Source organism: Carcharodon carcharias, chromosome 14 (assembly GCF_017639515.1).
Source record: "Carcharodon carcharias isolate sCarCar2 chromosome 14, sCarCar2.pri, whole genome shotgun sequence".
NCBI lineage: Eukaryota > Metazoa > Chordata > Chondrichthyes > Lamniformes > Lamnidae > Carcharodon > Carcharodon carcharias.
In genome coordinates this window covers 122624275-122646679 of record NC_054480.1, presented here as the reverse complement: position 1 = coordinate 122646679, position 22405 = coordinate 122624275, and the positions used below count along the sequence as shown (strand labels likewise).

The following is a 22405-nucleotide window of genomic DNA, read 5'->3' as shown; positions in this document are numbered from 1 at the left end:
TGTTAACTACCTGCTCTCTTGGGAAACGATGTAATTGCACCTAACATCTGGGTTCATGACTTATTCTTCATTTTCCCTCCTGTGGGCTAGCACCAGTTGCAGTCCTTCCTCCCACTTCACAAACTGGCCCGCATTTTTCACTGACTCCCTAAAGCTTCACCAAGCTCACAGTTTTTGCGATTTCAGTAATTGTGGAATTGTGTCAAAATCATCCGTATATCCTGAGTGCAGAAGTGGCTCTGCCCCCACAGGCCAAGCTACATCTCTCTCCCATTCCCCCAGACACTGCCCACTGCATTAATGCACCAACCCTATGTCATGGCTCTGTGTCCCCCACAACATCCCTAGGCCATTGCTCTCCTCTACCAATCTTCTCCAAACTGAGCCACACTCATTAATCCAAACTCCGATTTTTGTCTGGGCAAGCAGTTTCCTCTATAGGGCGGTCTATTTCTATACATCACATAATTGAATCTTGGTAATAAGCCTCTGCGAAACCCACAGTGAATCCACATATACTTTATTCCCTTTAACCATCCTGCATCAATCACCTCTACAAAATACAACATATTTATGTCAAACATAACTTTGCCTTTAACAAATTCATGTCAGGCTGTCTTAGCTTAACCCATGCATCTCTAAATATTCACTGATTTGACCCTCTTTACAGATTCTAAAAGTTTTTCGATGACTGGCATATTAACTAAGCTTTAGATAAGAACAAGAGAAGGCCACACAAGCGAGTCCCACCCTTCAATCAGATCATGCCTCTTTTGTACCTCAATTCCATCCACTGACTTTGGTTCCATAACCCTTAATACCCTCATGGAACAAAAACTTATGAACCTCAATTTTTTTAATGACCCCCAGCCTCAACTGTTTTTTGAAGGAGAGTGTTCCAGATTTCCACCACACATTATGTGAAGAAGTGTTTCCTGACATCATCCTTAAACAACCTAGCTCCAATCTTACAGCTATGTCCCCTTATTCTGAACTCCCCACCAGAAGTAATGGTTTCTCTCTATCTACTCCATTAACTTGATTTAGATGAATGAAAAAAAAGTACTAGAAAAAACTGACCAGATCTGGTAGCATCTGTGGAGAAAGAAACAGGTAACATTTTGAGTCCACTATGACTCCTTGGAAGAGGAGTTCTTGTTCCAAAAACATTAACTGTTTTTCTCTCTCCACAGCCAGCTGAATTTTTCCAGCACTTTCAGTTTTTATTTCAGATTTCCAGCAACCGCATTCTGCTTCTACATTAACGACCTTGAGTTGGATGTGCAGATCACAATTTCAAAATTTGCAGATGACACAAAACTTATAAGTACCATGAACTGAGAGGAGGATAAATGATAGACTTCAAGAGGACACAGACAGCCTGGTGGAAAAAGTAGCAGATGAAATTTAATGCAGAGCCACTTGTGAAGTGATTCATTTGGTAGGAAGAATGAGGAGCAACAATATAAAATAAAGGATACGATTCTAACGATTCTAAAGGAGCAGAGGGACCTGGGGATATATGTGTACAAATCATTGAAAGTGGCAAGGCAGGTGGAGAAAGTGGTTAGTAAAGCATACAGGATCCTGGGCTTTATAAATAGAGGTACAGAGTAAGTGCAAGAGGAAACTATGGTGAACCTCTATAAAACACCGGTTCAACCTCAACTGGAGTATTGTGTTCAATACTGGGCACAACAATTTAGGAAAGATGTGAATGTATTACGATTAGGACTTAGGACTAGGAACATTGGATTTAGGAGCAGGAGTAGCCATTTGGCCCTTAGAGCCTACTCTCCCTTTTAATAAGATCATGGCAGATCTGGGAGTGTCTCAACTCTACTTTCCTGCCTGACCCTCATAACCCTCAACTCCTCTATCAAAGATCGGTCTAACTCAGCCTTGAACAAAGTCAATGACTCTGCCTCCACTGCTTTCTGGGGAAAAGAATTCCAAAGATTAATGATTCTCTGAAAGAAGCAATTCCTCATCTTCCCTTATTTTTAAGTTGTGCAAATTAACATATGAATTAGGAGCAGGAGCAGGCCATTTGGCTCCTCAAGTCTGCTCAGCCATTCAAAAAATTCATGGCTGATATGAGTGTGGTCTATACTTTCCTGTCTACCCCTTAAACCCTTTGAATGCCTTGTTAGTCAAGAATCTACCTAACTCAATCTTAAAAGTATTCAATAACCGTGCCCAATTACTCCCTGGGGAAGAGAATTCCACAAGCTAATGGCCTGCTGAGATAAAAAAAATTCTCCTCATCACCATCTTAAAAGGGAGGACTCTTCTTAAACTATGTCCACTGGTTCTAGTCTCTCCCACAAGAGGCAACATCTTCCCAGTATCTACCCTATCAAATCCCCTCAGCATCTTATGTTTCAATAAGGTCACCTCTCATTCTTCTAAACTCCAATGGGTATAGGCTCAACCTGTCCAACCTATCTTCATAGGATAAGCTCCTCATCTCAGGAATGAGTCAAGTGAAGCGCCTCTGAACTGTTTCTAACGCAATTATAATAGTTTTCAAATAAGGAACCCAAAGCTGTATACAATATTCCAGATGTGGTCTCACCAATGCCATGAACAGCTGGAGTAAAACTTCCCTCCTTTTATATTCCATTCCCCTTGCAATAAACACCAACACTCCATTTGCCTTCCTAATCACTTTCTGGATCAGCATACTAACTTTTTTGATTCATGTACCAGGACATCTGCCCATTCTGCTGCACCTCCAAGTCCAGGACGCCAGCCCCGACGCGTTCCAGCTCCCCGAGCTCCAGACCCGCCGCGTTTCAGCTCTCCGAGCTCCATCCCCGCCGCGTTTCAGCTCCCCCCCGGGCTCCAGCCCCGCCGTGTTTCAGCTCCCTGGGCTCCAGCCCCGCCGTGTTTCAGCTCCCTGGGCTCCAGCCCCGCCGTGTTTCAGCTCCCCTCCCGGGCTCCAGCCCCGCCGTGTTTCAGCTCCCCCCCTGGGCTCCAGCCTCGCCGTGTTTCAGCACCCTGGGCTCCAGCCCCGCCGTGTTTCAGCTCCCTGGGCTCCAGCCCCGCCGTGTTTCAGCTCCCTGGGCTCCAGTCCCAACGTGTTTCAGCTCCCCCCCCGCCGTGTTTCAGCTCCCTGGGCTCCAGCCCCGCCGTGTTTCAGCTCCCTGGGCTCCAGTCCCAACGTGTTTCAGCTCCCCCCTCCCCCCGCCGTGTTTCTGCTCCCTGGGCTCCAGCCCGGACATGTTTCAGCTCCCCACTCCGGGCTCCAGCCCCGCCGTGTTTCAGCTCCCTGGGCTCCAGTCCCAACGTGTTTCAGCGCCCCCCCCCCCCCCCACCCCCCGCCGTGTTTCTGCTCCCTGGGCTCCAGCCCGGACATGTTTCAGCTCCAGCCCCGCCGTGTTTCTGCTCCCTGGGCTCCAGCCCGGACATGTTTCAGCTCCCCACTCCGGGCTCCAGCCCCGCCGTGTTTCAGCTCCCTGGGCTCCAGTCCCAACGTGTTTCTGCTCCCTCCCCGGCTCCAGCCCCGACGAGTTTCAGCTCCCCCCCGGGCTCCAGTCCCAACATGTTTCAGCTCCCCCCCCGCCGTGTTTCTGCTCCCTGGGCTCCAGCCCCGCCGTGTTTCTGCTCCCTCCCGGGCTCCAGCCCCACCGTGTTTCTGCTCCCTCCCGGGGTGTTTCTGCTCCCTCCCGGGCTCCAGCCCCGCCGTGTTTCAGCTCCCCCCTGGGCTCCAGCCCCGCCATGTTTCTGCTCCCTGGGCTCCAACCCTGCTTTACCTTTGCTCCTTGGGCTCCAACCCCTCAATTCTTTAGTTTCCCGAGCTCCGGCCCCACCGTTCATTACCTCCCCGGGCTCCAGCCCCACTTTACTTTACTCCTTGGTCTCCAGCCCCACCACACCTTCGTTCTCCTTGGGCTGACGACACACTCACCACTGCCAGTGTTCACTGCTCCCCCAATCAGAGGCTGTTTTTCTCCCTCATTTACTGCAGGTTATCAGCAGCAAACATGGGAAAGGAAATACCTGAGACTGGAAGAGCAGCCCCCTGCAAAATCTTGTATTTTACTTACCTGCATTTTGAACTTACTGGCTTGTTTTACCGGTTTGTGAACAGTGGCTCCATGGGCCACTTAGAGGGGCTAATGTAGTCTGCGAGCTGCCAGTTGGACAAGCCTGGTCAAGGTGTTGCCATGGAACGCATCAGGGAACTATTGTCCCCCATACTTTTGTTTAATCCAAAAAAGGCGCAATGCCTGAGCATGCTCCTTGTGCCTGCAGAGAACAGGTCACTGAGTATGGATATATGCAGCTTCTGGCAAGCCCAAGTGAGTGAGTAACATTGAGAGTCCGGCTGATAATCTTAAATTGGTTGCTCATGTAATTCTTAGAGCACTTGGGATGGTTCGCCAAGTGCCAAATGGTGCTAAGTGCTATATGCCCATTGTGAACAGCCGAAGGAACGTGCTGTTCGATACGATCTGCCAGTCGTTGGGACATACGACCTATGTACCTGGCATCACACCAGAACTGAAACTCATATACTACATCACTCATCTGTGAGGTAGACAGAATGTCTTTTTGGCTTGACAGCAGCATCCTGTTAGTGGAAAACACCATTCCTGTTGATACTGCATAGGCACAGCATGAAACAGCTTCATCTGTTGCTCAAGTTTGAGATACTTTACCCTTCCAGGGTAATTTAAGGTAGACTGGGCACTTTGTGTCCGAAATTGGTGGCCTTAGACCCATTCGTTCAAATGCATGATATACAGTGAGCAATGGTCTGATCAGGGTAGCTATTATCCCACAGGACAGCTTTGATGCACCTTATCTTGGTGCCAAGATTGCACGGTAAGCAAATGGCTCAGGCCCTATTTATTAGATTGCTAATAAGGTCAATCTTATGCCACGTGGAGCTGTAGGAATCCCAATGCATCAGTAAGAACATAAGAAATGAAGTTAGCAGCTTATGAACTTAGCAACTCGTGCAGTTGAGTTCAGCTTTATGCATGCCCAGATAGTTGGTGTAGTTGTGGGATTCCCTCTAGGTCCAGCTCTCAATAACATTTTCATCGATTTCCACAGAGAAACACATTTTCTATGGAATGACCTCTATCCATCTCTGGCTTAAATGATGGACCACTTATCCTGAGGCTGTGTCCTAGTGTGCAAGGAGAAACAACCTGTGTTTACCCTGTTAAGCCCCTTTAGAATCTTGTATGCTTCAATGAGAACAGAGGCCTAATTTACTCAGCCTCTGGTTGTGGGAAAACCCTCTCATTCCAAAAACTAAACTAATTACCCATTGCTGTACCACCTCCAAAGCAAGCATACATAATTTTTATTTATTCATTCATAGAGCGTATGCATCGCTGGCTAGGCCAGCATTTATTGCACATCCTTAATTGCCCTTGAAAAGTTGCTGGTGAGCTGCCTTCTTGAACCGCTGTCTGCTCCCAAGATATAGAGATCAAAACTGCACACACTATTCCAGGTGTGGGTTCACCTATCCAAGGTAGCAACTTCCTTATTCTTGTACTCCAATCCCTTTGCAATAAAGGCCAACATGCCATTTGCCTTTCCAATTGCTTGCTGTACCTACACGCTAACTTTCTATGTTTCTTCTATGAGTATACACAAGTCTCTCTGAAAATCAAAATGTAGATACTGCACACCTGTTAAAAAATCTGTTTTTTCATTCTTACCACCAAAGTGAATAACCTCACAGCTCCCCACATTATACTCCATCTGCCACCTTGCTGCCCACTCAGATTTTCTATATCTCTTCGCCAAAGCAAAATACTGTAAATGCTGGAAATTTGAAATAAAAATAGAAAATGCTAGAAATATTCAGCAGGTTTGCCAGTATCTGTGGAGATGGAAACCAAGTTAACGTTTCAGATCTGCGACCTTTTATCATATACCTCTTCGCAGCTCTGTGTCCTCCTCACAGGTTACATTCCCACCTTCAACAAACTTAGGTACATTCCTCTCAGTCTCCTCATCCAAGTCATGAATATAGATTGTAAACGGAGGCCCCAACACTGAAATTTGTGGCAGTCCACTAGTTACAGTCTGCCAACTTGAAAATGCCTTCATTTTTCCCTATTTTCTGTTTCTTGTCCGTTAACCAATCCTCAACCAGATTAATAGATTACCACCAATGCCATGAGCCATTATCTTGCACATTAAGCTTTTGTGTGGCAGCTTTGCAAATGGTTTATGCAAGTTATATATAACTTGCAGTCCATTGAATTCCTTGAGATAAAGATCAGCATCTCATATGCCTTAAACGTAGTTACTCATGGTTGGTAATCATCCCAGATCCGCAAAGCACATGGCAGCTCTCACACTGCTCAAATATGGCACAATACAGGTAAAAATTTAACACCACACGTAATTTTAGGCCAACTGCACTTCAGTGCTGAACTCCTACTGAGGCTAAACTCCATACTCCTTTTGCACGCCACTGGTCTATCATTGCTCAAGACTGTGGCATCTCTGTTCAAAATAGATGGACAGGTAACTGAGAACTAATAAACCCAATATCAGTGTCAGTTATGTTTCCATATAACATAAAATGGAATAAAATTAACGGTCAGGTGGAAAGACTTGGGTTAATCAAAGACAGCTGCATGGATTTGTAAAAGGTAAGTCATGTCTGACAATTTCATCAAGCTCTTTGCAGAAATAACTAACCACATAAGTAAAGGGAATGTAGTGAATGTTGTGTAGTTTCTGATAAGATTCCGAATAGCAGGATGGATGATAAAATGGGAACTAAATGGAATGCAGTCGTATGGATAGGAAATTGATTAAAAGAGGCAAAAACAAAAGCAGTGGTTGATAGATACATTTTTCTGCTGGAGGGGTGTGAACAGTGTTGCTTGCCAGGAACTATTACTCTTTGAGACTTTTTATACAAATTGGGCTTGGGCTTTTAAACAACCTGGGCTTGGGTAAAGGGAGTACAACTACCAAATCATCAGATGACACAAAATAGGAAAGATAATTGTTAACTGTGCAAAGATCTGTAAGGCAATTCAGAAGGTCATAGACAGGGCAGACAGATATCTGATAGAACTTTATTTGAAGAATTGTGAGGAAGAGAGGATGAGTACATCAAAATCCATCTCAATCTTTCACAGGATATGGGTGGTACTGAAAAGGTGGCGGTGTGTCACCTTCTTGAACTGCTGCAGTTCATATGATATAGGTATACCCACAGTGCTATCAGGGAGGGAGTCTAGGATTTTGATCCAGTGACAATGAAGGAACAGCAATATATTTCCAAGTCAGGATGGTGTGTGACTTAGAGGGGAACTTGCAGGTGATGGCATTCCCATGCATCTGCTGCCCTTGTCCTTCCAGGGGGTAGAGGTTGTGGATTTGGAAGGTGCTGTCTAGTGAGTCTTGGCGAGCTGCTGCAGTGCAGCTTGCAGATGGTACACATTGCTACCACTGTGCGTCAGCGATGGAGGGAGTGAATGTTTGTGGATGGGTTGCCAATTAAGCAGGCTGGGTAATGCTGAGCTTCTTGAGTGTTGTTGGAGCTGCACTCGTCCAGGCAAATGGGGAATATTCCATCACACTCCTGACTTTTGCCTTGTAGATGATGGACAGGCTTTTGGCGGGGGGGGTGTGGGGTCAAGAGGCGAGTTATATGCCGCAGAATTACATACCTCTGTCCTACTCTTGTAGCCACAGTATTTATATGGCTAGTCCAATGTTCTATTCAATGGTAACCCCCAGGATATTGATAGTGGGGGATTCAGCAATGGTAATGGCACTGAATGTCAAGGGGAGTGGTTGGATTCTCTCATGTTGGAGATGATCATTACCTGGCACTTGCTTGGCACAAATGTTACTTGTCACTTATCGGCCCAAGTCCGAATGTTGTCCAGGTCTTGCTGCATATACACATGGACTGCTTCAATGAGACACGAATGGTGCTGAACACTGTGCAATCATCAGTGAACATTACCACTTCTGACCTTATGATGGAGAGAAGGTCATTGATAAAGCAGCTGAAGATGGTTGGACATAGGACAAGACCCTGAGGAACTTCGGCAGTGATGTCCTGGGGTTAACATGATTAACCTCCAATAACCACAGCCATCTTCCTTTGTGCTAGATATAGCTCCAACCAGCAGAGAGTTCCCCCTCTGCTTCCCACTGATTCCAGTTTTGCTAGGGCTCGTTGGGGCCACACTCAGTCAAATGCTGCTTTAATGTCAAAGGCAGTCACTCTCACGTCACCTCTTGGAATTCAACTGTTTTGTTTATATTTAGACCAAGGCTGTAATGAGATCAAGAGCTGAGTGACCCTGGTGGAATCCGAACTGAGCGCCAGTGAATAGGTTATTGCTGAATAAATGCTGCTTGATAGTACCCTTGACAACCACTTCAATCACTTTACCGATGATCGAATGTAAACTAATGGGCCAGTAATTGTCCTGATTTTTGCACAAAGGACATATCTGGGCAATTTTTCACATCGCTGAGCAGATGCCACTTTTGTAGCTGTCCTGGAACAGCTTGGCTAGGGGTGCGGCAAGTTCTGCAGCACAAGTACTATTGCCATAATGTTGTCAGGGCCCATAGTCTTTGCAGTATCCAGTGCCTTCAGCTGTTTCTTGATGTCACATGGAGTGAATCGAATTTGCTGAAGAATGGCATGCTGGGGAACACGGGAGGTGGCCGAGATGAGTCTTACACTTGACACTTCTGGCTGAAGCTTGTTGCACATGCTTCAGCGTTAACGTGTGTACTGCTGTGCTGGGCTCCGCCATCATTGAGGACGGGGATATTTATGGAGTCTCCCCTAGCTGGGTTGTTTAATTGTCCACCACCATTCATGATTTGAAGTGGCAGGACTGCAGAGCTTACATCTGATCCGTTGGTTGTGGGATCGCTTAGCTCTGTCGACTGCATGCTGTTTACGCTGTATGGCCTGTATGCAGCTCTGTATTGACACCTAAGAATGTATGCCTGATGCTGCTCCTGACATGCCCTCCAGCATTCTTCATTGAACCAGGGTTGATCCCCTGGCTTGAAGGTGATAGAGAATGTGGCAGGCCATGAGGTTACAGATTCTGGTTGCATACAATTCTGCTGTTGCTGATGGTCCACAGCACCTCATCAATGTTTAGTTTTGGGTTGCTGGATCTGTTCCAAATCTATCTGATTTAACACAATGGTATTGTCACACAACATGATGGAGAGTTTTCCCCAATTTTTTTTATTCATTTAATGGGATGTGGGCATCACTGGCTAGGCCAGCATTTATTGCCCATCCCTAATTGCCCTTGAGAAGGTGATGGTGAGCTCCCTTCTTAAACTACTGCAGTCCCTGTAGATTGGTGAGTACGAGGTCAAGTATGTTTTTCCCTTTTGTTGGTTCCCTCACTACCTGCCACAGACCCAGTCGAGCAGCTATATCCTTCAAGACTCAGCCAGTTCGGTCAGCAGCGGTGCTACCGAGTCACTTAGTTATGAATAGTGAAGTCCCCGACCCAGAGTACACTCTGTGCCCGCGCTACCCTCAGTTCTTTTTCCAAGTGGAGACATGGAATAGAACTGATTCATCAGCTAAGGAGGCAGGGGTGAGTGGTGCTGGTAGTCAGCAGGAGGTTTCCTTGCCCATATTTGACCTTAAGCCATAAGAATTTGCAGATGACACAAAAGATAGGTAGGAAAGTATGTTGTGAAGAAGATATGAGGAGGTTGCAGATGGATATAGATAGGTTGAGTGAATGGGCAAAGGTCTGGCAAATGGAGTTTAATGTGGGAAAATGTGAAGTTGTTCACTTTGGCAGGAAGAACAAAAAAGCAGAGTATTACTTAAATGGAGAACGGCTGCATAATTCTGAAGTGCAGAGGGATCTAGATGTTCTAGTACATGAGTCACAAAAAGTTAGTATGCAGGTACAGCAAGTAATTAAGAAGGCTCATCTGTTATAATGAGAGGGATTGAACATAAAAGTAAGGATCAAAAACAGAAAATGCTCGAAAAACTCAGCAGGTCTAACGTTTTTATAAAAGTAAGGATGTTAGGCTTCAGTTATACAGGGCATTGGTGAGACCACATCTTGAATACTGAGTGCTGTTTTGGTCTCCTTATTTAAGGAAATATATAAATACATTGGAAATACATGCAAAGGAAGTTCACTAGATTGATACCTGGAATGAGTGGGTCATCTTATGAGAAAAGGTTGGACAGATTGGGATTGTTTCCTCTGGAGTTTAGAAGAGTGAGGAGTGATTTGATTGAAACATACAAGATCCTGAACGGCCTTGACAAGGTGAAAATCGAAAGGATGTTTCCTCTTATTGGCGAGCCCAGAACTAGGGGGCACTGTTTTAAAATTAGGGGTTGCCCCTTTAGGACAGAGATGAAAAGAATTTTTTTCTCTCAGGGGGTTGTGCAACTTTGGAAATCTCTGCCTCAGAAAACAGTGGAGGAGGGTCATTGAATATTTTAAAGGCAGAGGTAGATTGATTCCCTTGCCTAACAAGAATCTAAGGTTATTGGGGTTAGATGGAAATGTTGAAATCGAAACACAAGAGGATCAGCCATGATCTTATTGAATGGCGGTGCAGGTTCGAGGGGCCGAATGGTCTACTCCTGTTCCTATTTCTTGGAAATATATTCCTTCACTGTCACTGGGTCAAAATCCTGGAACTCCTTCACTAACAGCACTATGGGTGTACCTTTACCACATGGACTGCAGCTGTTCAAGAAGGCAGCTCACCACTACCTTCTCAAAGGCAATTAGGGATGGCCAATAAATGCTGGCCTAGCCAGCAAAGTTCACATTCTGTGAGACAATAAAAAAAATGCAGTTTCCCTTAACCATTCTCCATGCCTGTGAGTTACTCATTCTCGCTGCTCTCTGGGCAAAAAGTTGCTCCTGAGTTTTTTTTACTGAATTTATCAGTGACTATCTTACCTTTATGACCCCTCACTCTGGTCACCCATAAGTGGAAACATCTTCTCCACATCTATGCTACCAAATCCTTCCATAATCTTAAAGACCCCCATCAGGGCAAACTTCAGCTTGTCTTTTCTTGAGAAAACAGGTCCAGTCTTTCCTGTTGGGTATAACCTCTCAGATCTAGTCTATCATCCTTGCTAACAATTTTTGCACCTTCTCTAATGCCTCTATGTCCTTTATGTGATAAAAACTTTTAAAAGGCAACTGAAGAAATAAATGAAAAGGACAAACTTATAATTAAAAACAGGAGAAGGGACTGAGGGCAAAGCTCTGTCAGTGTTATTGTCCAATGGATAGTAAATGCTGAGCTGTTCAAATCCCAGAGGGAAACTTGAGACAACTGCCACAACTATTTTACAATTTATATTTATTTCAAGATGTGTGCCTTGAATTCAGTAGTAATGAGACCAAATCTTATAGGTTTCTTGCAAAACTAAATTAAACCTTTAATTAAAAACGAGATTTTAAGCACATACATAGGTTGATAAATCACTACTATAATTCCTAGCTGCTGTAGTTAATCTAATTCCCTGTTACACCTCCATTAAGGCAACAGTAAACCACATAGATTTTAAAAGACCTAGGCGAAGTTACACAATACCCTGAACAATTGAATTCAAAGTGAGCTTTCTTCACTTCAGTTTGTATAGACAGCAACTTGAGGCTTAGAGGCTGGAGGCTTTTCAGACTTGTTAGATCTTAGGGTACCTTCCTCCTATACATAGCCTCATTTCCTTTATACAGATTTCTCTCTTTTTAATGTAAATCCCATTGTCCCAATATGTATTTTCAATTCTACTTTTCTAATAATAAAAATCTTTCAGAGCACCAATTTTATCAGTAAGCTTTGGGAAAAATAAACACACTGTCTGGCTTCTTCTGGCTAAGTGCAACATTTCACCACCTTTGAAAGTCAAATTACTCTGGTTTATCCAAAAATGCAAATTTTCCCTTTACACCTCACATTCTAAAGCTTCAGCCATGTTTACCTATTTAACATTTCAAATCTAGCTTCTCTTCTGATACATCAAAGCCTTCAGACCAGCTGTCTTTAATTCATTTAATTCCCACCCCACTCTCTCTCACACACACTTCCTACCTTACAATAAATTCCAATAACATTATGAAAATTATTAAATTTTCTTGACATTCAGAGAGTCAGCACAAATACAATGGCCAAATGCCTTTCACCTAGGCTGTAAAATTTAATTGATGCAATATCACAGTTGCAGGCTGTGTTCCCTTGCTGCTCCCAAAGTCGACTTCTCTGCCTCATTGGGTATTTTCCTCCACAGGTGGTGGTGTGGTGGTAATGTCACTGGATGAGCAATCTAGAGACCCAGGTGAATTCTCTGGGGACCCGGGCTCGAATCCCACCATGGCAGCTGGTGGAATTTAAATTCAATCAATAAAAACCTGGAATTCAAAGCTAGTCTTGGTAGTAGTGATCATGAAACCATTGTCAATTACCATCTGGTTCACTAATGTCCTTCAGGGAAGCAAATCTGCCATCCTTACCTGGTCTGGCCTACATGTGACTCCAGACCCACAGCAATGTGGTTGACTCTTAAATGCCCTCTGAAATGGCTTAGCAAGTCACTCAGTTGTATTGAATTACTATAAAACCTACAAAAAGGAATGAAACCGGACGAATCACCTGGCATCAACCAAGGCACCAGAAACGACAATGGCAAACCCAGACCTGTCGACCTTGCAAAGTCTTTTTTACAAACATTTGGGAACTTGTGCCAAAATTGGAGAGTTGTCTCACAGGCTAGTCAAGCAACAGTCTAATATAGACATTCTCAACGAATCATACCTTACAATGTCCCACCGACAGTACAGACCCAACAGAGGGTGCGGCACAGTGGTTTACAGTTGGGAAGGAGTCGCCCTGGCAGTTCTCAACATCGACCCTGAAGGCTCTTGGCATCAGGTCAAACATGGACAAGGAAACCTCCTGCTGATTACCACCTGCAGCAGCCTAGTCAGCTGATGAATCAGTGCTCCTCCATGTGGAACACCACCTGGGAGGAAACGAGGATGACATGGGCACAGAATGTAGTCAGGGTGGGGGACCTGTTCAGAACAAGTTTACGAGACTAATACCTGGAATGGGTGGATTGTCTTATGAGGAAAGGTTGGACAGGCTAGGCTTGCATCTGCTACAGTTTAGAAGAGTAAAAGGTGACTTGATTGAAACATTTCAGATCCTGAGGGGTCTTGACAGTGGAAAGGATGTTTCCTCTTGTAGGAGAAACTAGAACTGGAGGACACTGTTTAAAAATAAGGGGTTTCCCATTTACGACAGAGATGAGGAGCACTTTTTTTCTCTCTGAGGGTTGAGTGTCTTTGGAACACTCTTCCTTAAAAGGTGGTGGAAGTAGGGTCTTGGAATACTTTTAAGGCAGAGCTAGATAGATTCTTGATAAGCAAGGGGGTGAAAGGTTATTGGTGATAGGCAGGAATGTGGGATTGAGGTTACAATCAGATCAGCCATGATCTTATTGAATGGCAGAGCAGGCTCGAGGGGCCAAGTGACCTACTCCTGCTCCTAATTCGTATGTCCCTATGGCTTCAATGTGCGTCACCAAAAGTGACACAGTAACACCACTACTGACCGTGCTGGCTGAATCCTGAAGGGCATAGTTCTACACTGGGTCTGCGGCAGGTGGGATGGAACCAACAAGAAGGAAAAACGTACTTGACCCCGTCCTCACCAAATCGACCTTGTCCTCACCAATCTACCTGTTGCAAATACATCTGTCCATGGCAGCATTGGCAGGAGTGACCACCACACCAGTCTTTGTGCAGGTGAAGTCCCAACTTTACACTGAGGATACTCTCCATCATGTTGTGTGGTGCTACCACCATGTTAAGTGGGATAGATTTCAAACAGGCTAGCAGCTGAAAATTGGGCATGCAGGAGGCACTGTGGGCCATCAGCAGCAGCAGAACAGCAAAACAATCTGTAATCTCTTGGCCAGGCAAACCACCCACTCTACCATTACCATCAAGCTGGGAGATGAACCCTGGTTCAATGAAGAGTGCAGGAGGGCATGCCAGGAGCAGCACCAGGCATACCTAAAAATGAGGCGTCAACCTGGTGAAGACACAACATAGGACCACTTGCATCCCAAACAGTGAAAGCATCGTGTGATAGACAAACTAAGCAATCCCAGAACCAACAGATCAGATCTAAGCTCTGCAGTCCTGCCACATCCAGTCGTGAATGGTGATGGACAATTAAACAACTAACTGGAGGAGGAGGCTCCACAAATATCCCCATCCTCAATGCTGGGGGAGCCCAGCACATCAGTGCAAAAGATAAGGCTGAAATATTTGCTACAAACTTCAGCCAGAAGTGCCGAGTGGATGATCCATCTCGGCCTCCTCCAGAGGTCCCCAGCATCACAGGTGTCAGTCTTCAACCAATTTGATTCACTCCACCTGATATCAAGAAATGGCTGAAGGCACTGGATGCTGAAAAGGCTTTGGGTCCTGATGACATTCCAACAATAGTGCTGAAGACTTGTGCTCCAGAACTTGCCATGCCCCTAGCCAAGCTGACCCAGTACAGCTACAACACTGGCATTTACCCGGCTATGTGGAAAATTGCGAAGGTATGTCCTGCTCACTGATGCTCAATTTGGGTTCCACCAGAGCCACTCAGCTCCTGATCTCATTACAGCCTTGGTTCAAACATGGCCAAAAGAGCTGAACTCCCGAGGTGAGGTGAGATTGACTGCCCTTGACATTAAGGCCGCATTTGACCGAGTGTGGCATCAAGGAATCCTAACAAAACTGGAGTCAATGGGAGTCACTCTCCGTTGGTTGGAGTCATACCTAGCACAAAGGTAGATGAGTGTAATTGTTGAAGGTCAATCATCTCAGTTCCAGGACATCACTGCAGGAGTTCCTCTGGGTAGTGTCCTAGGCCCAACCATCTTTTGTTACTTCATTAATGACCTTTCCTCCTTCATAAGGTCAGCACTGGGGACGTTTGCTGATGATTGCACAATGTTCAGCACCATTCACGACTCCTCAGATACTGAAGCAGTCTGTGTCGAGATGCAGCAAGACCTGGACAACATTTAGGCTTGGACTGATAAAGCAGCCCACTTGATTGACACTCCATTCACCACCTTCAGCATCCACTTCCTCCATCACCAATGCACAGTAGCAGCAGTGTGTACTATCTACATGATGTACTGCAGCAACTCCCCAAGGGTCCTTTGTCAGCACCTTCAAACCCATGACCTCTGCCATCTAGATGGACAAGAATGGCAGATGCATGGGAATACCATCACTTGCATATTCCCCTCCAAGCCACTTGCTGCCCTGACTTGGAACTATAATCGCCGTTCCTTCACTGTCGTTCGATCAAAATCCTGGAACTCCCTGCTTAACAGCACTGTGGGTGTACCTACACCATACAGACTTCAGCGATTCAAGGTGGCAGTTTACCACCACCTTCTCAAGAGCAGTTAGGGATGGACAATAATTGCTGGCCCTGCCAGCGATGCCCAAATCCCATGAAAGAATAAAAAAACCACATTGCTAAACTTAAAAACTTTAAAAGCTTCAAAAAGGAGAAAATTTCCTCCATATGTAAGTGATTTCAGTACAGGGGTGTTTTTAAGTTAGTGAGAGAATAAAAACTTGTAAAGTTGGTGTTGTAAGTAATGGATCTGAGAAAATGAAAATTCTCTTCTTGTTTTCATTCCGCTGTTGCCTCACTAACCACAGAGCAAATAGCTGAGTGAAGCAGTAATGAGACATACTCACCATGCAGCCTCATAAGTTGATGTTACAGACTGAAAGGAAATTGGTACAGACCCACCAAACAATAACACCCAATGGAGAATCCCAACAAAATTAATTCCCAAGAATTAAGAGACACTAGAACTGCATCCCATTACAATCTCAAAATGTTCAAGTGCACAGAGCCACAGGAAGAAACCATTATAATATGACCTGGAGAGAACTTATTTCCTGTGGCGACAGTCATAATGAGCCTCCCACTGCACTCCTGAAACATGAGGTGTGAGCCAAGCAGCCCAGAGCCCTTTGAAGGCCCTCCCAAAATGGAAGGCGGTCCATGGACTCTACCCACTCCTTGAACCTCCAGAGGAATAGTCTTTACATGAATATACTGCCTGATCACCCAAGGTATTGGAACAAAGCTACCGAACGCTCATCTATCCTCACACCTCCATTATGAAACCCTGGAGTGATGCCTCTGCAGTGAGAAAGGACTCACTGTGCCAGTTACTCCTGTTGAGCTGAAGCAGGACTATGGGGTTTTATTCAGTTCATGAGGTATCCAATGAGCAATGACCATCAAAATGTATGAAAAATTAAATGCAACTATTGACTGAACTTTTTATGTCTCCTGCTCTTGTTGGGAGCACTTTTCTAGATACATATATAAAAAAAAGGTTGGTCAAAGGTCTTAAAATAATGATTCTACCGACTGCCATATCTCTTGTCCACTTACCGTGCTGATATCCATTCCGATCGGTGCCTGTGTTTGGTTCATTGGAGGGGATTGTGGCATTGTGGCTGCCTGTTGCTGGCCACTGCTTTGCTGTGACTGGGAGCTCTGAGACAGGTTGCTGGAGCTCTGAGATTGTGGCTGCGTTGTCTGCTGCGTGAAAAATGGATATGCAGGAAGATGCTGCTCCAATGCCAATGCATCCATAGCAACAGCCTACAATAAAAATAATACCGCATTAACCAGCCACACTTTGCACAGTCTGCCACACAATACACAAAAAGACACAAGGCGCAGTTTTTACAACATAGTTCAGAAGGTGAGTGCGCTGGCTGGTACATGTCTGAGCCACACAGTTGGTTGATCTCACTGGGCAGTGACCGGGAAGCTGGACTGCTAGTTTTGGGGCCTCTGGCTACATAAGGAAAGCAAGACAGGACTCCTGCTCTCTAAATCTAACCAATATAAAGTCTCCTGCATGGAGGTACATGCACAAGTGTCAATTGAGCTGAAATACTCTGTTCAGTTCTGGACGCCACACTTTAGGAAGAATGTCAAAGCCTTGGAGAGGGTGCAGATGGGGTTTACTGGAATGGTACCATGAATAACTGGCTCTAGTTACTTGAATAGGTTGGATAAACTGGGATTGTTCTTCTTAGAGAAGGTGAAGGGGAGATTTGAAAGAATAGAAACTATTTCCAGGAGCAGAAGAGGTCAGTTACCAGAGGACACAGATTTAAGGTAAGTGGCAAAAGAAACAGAAGGGTAAATAAGGGGATTTTTTTTTAAATGCAGCAAGATGTTGTGATCTGGAATGTGCTACCTGAAAAGATTCAATAATAGATTTCAAAGGAAACTGAATGAACATTTGATCAAAAGTAACTTATCTTGGTACAAGTCAGTGCCAAGTTAAGATGCTATAATTCACAATCCTGTATAGTTTCATTTTATAAAGGCTTTAATCTTAGTTTGGGTCATTGCTGGTAATATATCATGGCAGTCAATGGGATGGGTTTGATCATTCGGATGTGACATGACAACTTGCATAGAAATCCTGTCTCAAAGTGCTGCACTGAGGAAGGAGGAGATATTAGGAAGGGTGACCAAAGGCTACCAATGCGAAGCAAAGGAATGCACAATAACCGAAAATAAGAGGAATGGAGTGTTCTCGGAAGTTTGGAGAAAGTTACAGAGCGAGGGAGGATCATAAGAACAGGATGAGGCCATTTAGGCCTTTGAGCCTGCTGCACCATTCAATTAGATCATGGCTGAGTTGCGACCTAACTCCATAAATCCACCATGGTCTCATATTCCTTAATACTTTCAGATAACAAAAATCTATCAATCTCAGATTTAAAATTAATTGATCTATCATCAATTGCCTGTTGTGAAACAGAGTGCAAAGTTTCTACCACCCCTTGTGTGCAGACACATTTCCTAATTTCACTCCAGAAAGGTCTGGCTTTAATTTTTAGACTCTGATCCCTATTCCTAGGCTCCCTGATCAGCAGAAATAGTTTCTCTTCACTTGCTCTATCTCTTCCCCTTAATATCTTGAAAGTGTTAAGCAAATCACTGCAACCTTCCATACTCCAGGAAATATAACTCTAGTTTCTGCAATCTATCATAATTTAACCCTTGGAGTTTAAGGTCTCAATTTGATAAATCTATGCTGCACTGCCTCCAAGGCCAATATATCATAAAAACATAAGAACATAAGAAATAGGAGCAGGAGTAGGCCATTCAGCCCCTCAAGCCTGTCCCGCCATTCAATAAGATCTGCCCCAAGCTTCAACTCCTCTTTTTTGTGCCAGCTCCTCATAACCCTCAACTCCCAAATATTTCAAAAATCTATCTACCTCCTCTTTAAATACTTTCAATGATCTAGCCTCCACAACTCTCTGGGGTAGAGAATTTCAAACATTCACTACTCTCAGAGAAGAAATTCCATTGCATCTCAGTTATAAAGGAGTGTCCCCTTAATCTGGAACTATGTCCCCTAGTTCGAGATTCCCCTACTAGTGGAAACATCTTCTTAACATCTCCCCTATCCAGCCCCCTCAGAATCTTGTACGTTTCAATCAGATTATCCCTCATTCTTCTAAACTCTAATGAATAAAGGCCTAACCTGTTTAGCTGTTCTTGATAAGTCAACCCTTCAACCCAGGAATCACCCCTGTGAATCTCTTTTGAACTACCCCCAATGCCAGTATATCCTTTCTTAAATACAGTGACCAAAACTGTACACAGTACTCCAGGTGCAGCCTCACCAACACCTGTACAGTTGTAACAAGACTCCAACCCCCTAGCAATACAGGCCAAAGTTCCATTTGCCTCCTTAATTACGTGCTGCACCTGCATGTTAACTTTTTGTGTTTCATGCACAAGAACACCCAGATCCCTCTGTGCTGCAATTTTTTGGAGTCTTTCTCCATTTAAATAATAATCTGCCTTTTGATTTTTCCTGCCAAGGTGCATGACCTCACTTTCCTACATTAAACTCCATCTGCCAAGTTTTTCCCACTCACTCAACCTGCCTAGATATCCTTGCAGATTCCTTATGTCCTCATCACAACATGGCCTCTCACCTATTTTTGTACTGTCAGCAAATTTGGATACATTACACTCTGCCCCCTCCTCCAAGTCATTTAATATAGATAGTAAATAATTGAGGCTCTAGGACTGATCCTTGTGGCACTCCATTAGTTACATCTTTCCAATCTGAAAAAGACCCATTAATCCTGACTCTCTGTCTTCTGTGTGTTAACCAATCCTCAATCCATGCTACGACATTACCCCCAATACCGTGAGCTCCTATCTTGTGCAATAACCTTTTATGTGGCATCTTGCTGAATGCCTTTTGGAAATCCCAATACACTACATCTACTGGTTCCCCTTTATCAACTCCGCTTGTTATATCCTCAAAGAACATGAACAAATTTGTCAAACATGATTTCCCTTTCACAAAACCATCTTGACTCTGATTGTGTTAAGCTCTTCTGAATGTCCTATTTCTTCCTTAATAATGGACTCTAGCATTTTCCCAACGCCAGATGTTAGGCTGACTGGCCTATAGTTTCCTGCTTTTTGTCTCCTTCCCTTCTTGAACAGGGGCGCCACATTAGCTGTTTTCCAATCCACTGGGATCCTCCCAGAATCCAGTGAGTTGTAGAATATTTCGACCAATGCCTCCACTATCTCTGCAGCCACTTCCTTTAAAACCTTTGGATGCAGGCCATCAGGCCCTGGTGACTTGTCTGCCTTTAGTCCCATTAGTTTCTCAAATACTTTGTCCCTCGTGAAAGAGACTGTTACAAGATCTTTCCTCCCATTAGCTCCTTGCTTATCTGATATCTTTGAGATGTTTATAGTGTCCTCCGCCATGAAGACTGGCGCAAAATATCGGTTTAAATTATCTGCCATTTCCCTGTTTCCCATTATCAATTCTCCAGTCACATCCTCCAAGGGTCCCATGCTCACTTTAGCTACTCTCTTTTTATATGCCTGTAGAAGCTCTTGCTGTTTGTTTTTATAATTCTTGCCAATTTCCTTTCATAAACAACTTTCTCCCTCTTCATTAGCTTTTTGGTCATTCGCTGCTGATTCCTAAAAAATTCCTAATCCTCTGGTCAACCACTAGTTTCTGCCGCTTTGTATGCCTTACTTTTTGATTGGATACTCTCCTTGGCCACCTTTGTTAACCACGAGTGGTTTATCCCTCTCATCGAGTCCTTCCTTTTGACCAGGATAAATTCTTGCTGAGTGTTATGAAATATCTGCTTAAATGCCTATGCTTCCTAAGATGGGGTGCCTAGGTTTGCATACAGTATTCCAGGTGTGGTGTAAATAGTGTTTTGAAGCATGACTTTACCCCTTTCATTCTTCTCCTCTAGCTATATAAAGGTCAGCATTTCATTAGCCGTCTGATTATTTTCTGCAGCTGTTCATGACGTTTAAATGATTGATGAACCTGGACATCCAAGTCTCTTTGGGCCTCCACTGTTTCTAGCTTTTCATCATTTAGAAAATACCATTTTATTCTTTTAAGGATGAGACAATCTTCAGCCAGAAGTGCCGAGTGGATGATCCATCTTGGCCTCCTCCGGAGGTCCCCAGCATCACAGATACCAGTCTGCAGCCAATTCAATTCACACCACGTGATATCAAGAGACGGCTGAAGGCATTGATTACTGCAAAAGCTATGGGCCCTAACAATATTCTAGCCATAGTACTGAAGATTTGTGCTCCATAACTTGCTGCGCCCCTAGCCAAGCTGTTCCAGTACAGCTACAACACTGTCATCTACCCAGTTATATGGAAACTTGCCCAGGTATGTCCTATACACGAAAAGCAGGACAAATCCAACCCGGCCAATTACCACCCCATCAGTTTACTCTCCATCATCAGTAAAGTAATGGAAGGGGTGATCAACAGTGCTATCAAGCGGCACTTGCTTAGCAATAACCAGCTCACTGATGCTCAGTTTGGGTTCCCCCAGGGCCACTCAGCTCCTGACCTCATTACAGCTTCGGTTCAAATATGGGCAAAAGAGCTGAACTCCTGAGGTGAGATGAGAGTAACTGCCTTGTCTATCAAAAATCTAACTCTGCCTTGAATAAATTCAATGATCCAGCCTCCGCTGTTTTCTGGGGAAGAGAATTCCACACACTAACAACCCTTTGAGAGAAAGATTCCTCCTTATCTATGTCTTAAACGCTTGACCTTGGATTCTTAAACTAGGTGCCCGGTTCTCATCCCTCCCACAAGTGGAAACATCCTTGCAATATCTACTCTATCAAATACCCTCAGAGTTTTATATGTTTCAATAAGATCACCTCTTATCCTTCTATACTCCAATGGATATAGGCCCAACCTGTTCAATCTTTCTTCATAGGCTAAGCCCCTCATCCAAGGAGCAAGTTGAGTGAACATTATCTCTACTGCTTTTAATGCAATTATATATTTTTTCAAATACGGAGACCAAAACTGTACACAGTATTCCAGATGTGGTTCACCAATGCTCTGAACAGCTGAAGTAAAACTTCCCTATTTCTGTATTCTATTCCCCTTGCAATAAATGCCAACATTCTATTTGTCTTCCTAATCACTTGCTGTACCTGCATACTAACTTTTTGTGACTCATATACCAGGACACTAGATCCCTCTGTACCTCATAGTTCTGCAGTCTCTCTCCATTTAAATAGTATACTGCTTTTCTATTCTTCCAGCCAAAGTGGGCAAGTTCACATTTTACCACATTATACTCCATATGCCAAATTTTTGCTCACTCACTTAACCTGTCTATATCTCTTTGCAGACTCTCTACCTCCTCTTGACAACTTACTTTCCTCCACACCTTGGTGTCATCAGAAATTTAGCTAGCATACATTTGCCCCTTTATCCAAATTATTGATGTAGGTTGTAAATAGTTGAGGCCCCAGCACTGATCCCTGTGACACTTCACTGGTCACAGATTGCCAACCTGAAAAAGATCCATTTACCCCTACTCTCTGCTTGCTATTAGCTAATCAATCCTTTATCCATTCTAATATGTTACCCCTCCACACCATGTAGTCATATCTTATGTAGTAACCTTTGATGTGGCACCTTACAAATGCCTTTTGGAAATGCAGTACACCACATCTACAGATTTTCCTTTAGCCACCTTGCATGTTAATTCCTCAAGGCCCTGTAATAAATTAGTTAACACTATTTCTCTCTCACAAACCCATGCTGACTCTGTATGATCAAATTAAAATTTTCAAAGTATCCTGCTATAACCTCCTTAAAAATGGATTCTAGCAATTTCCCTATGACAGATGTTGGGCTAACCAGCCTGTAGCTTCCTGTTTCAAGTTCCCTCATTTCTTGAATTAAGGTGCTACATTAGCTATTTTCCAATCCGCTGGGACCCTTCTAGAATCTAAGG

General features: G+C 44.2%; 1 protein-coding gene across 4 annotated transcripts in view; it reads right to left on the bottom strand.

The window, feature by feature from the left end:
- LOC121286960 (CREB-regulated transcription coactivator 1-like) overlaps positions 1 to 22405 on the bottom strand; it is a 93910-nt gene that overhangs the window by 30755 nt on the left and 40750 nt on the right. For all 4 annotated transcript variants that reach the window (XM_041204307.1, XM_041204309.1, XM_041204308.1 and 1 more), the window contains one exon: positions 16480 to 16692. In XM_041204307.1, coding sequence (XP_041060241.1) covers positions 16480 to 16692 — 213 coding nt within the window. The remainder of the gene's footprint in view (positions 1 to 16479; positions 16693 to 22405) is intronic.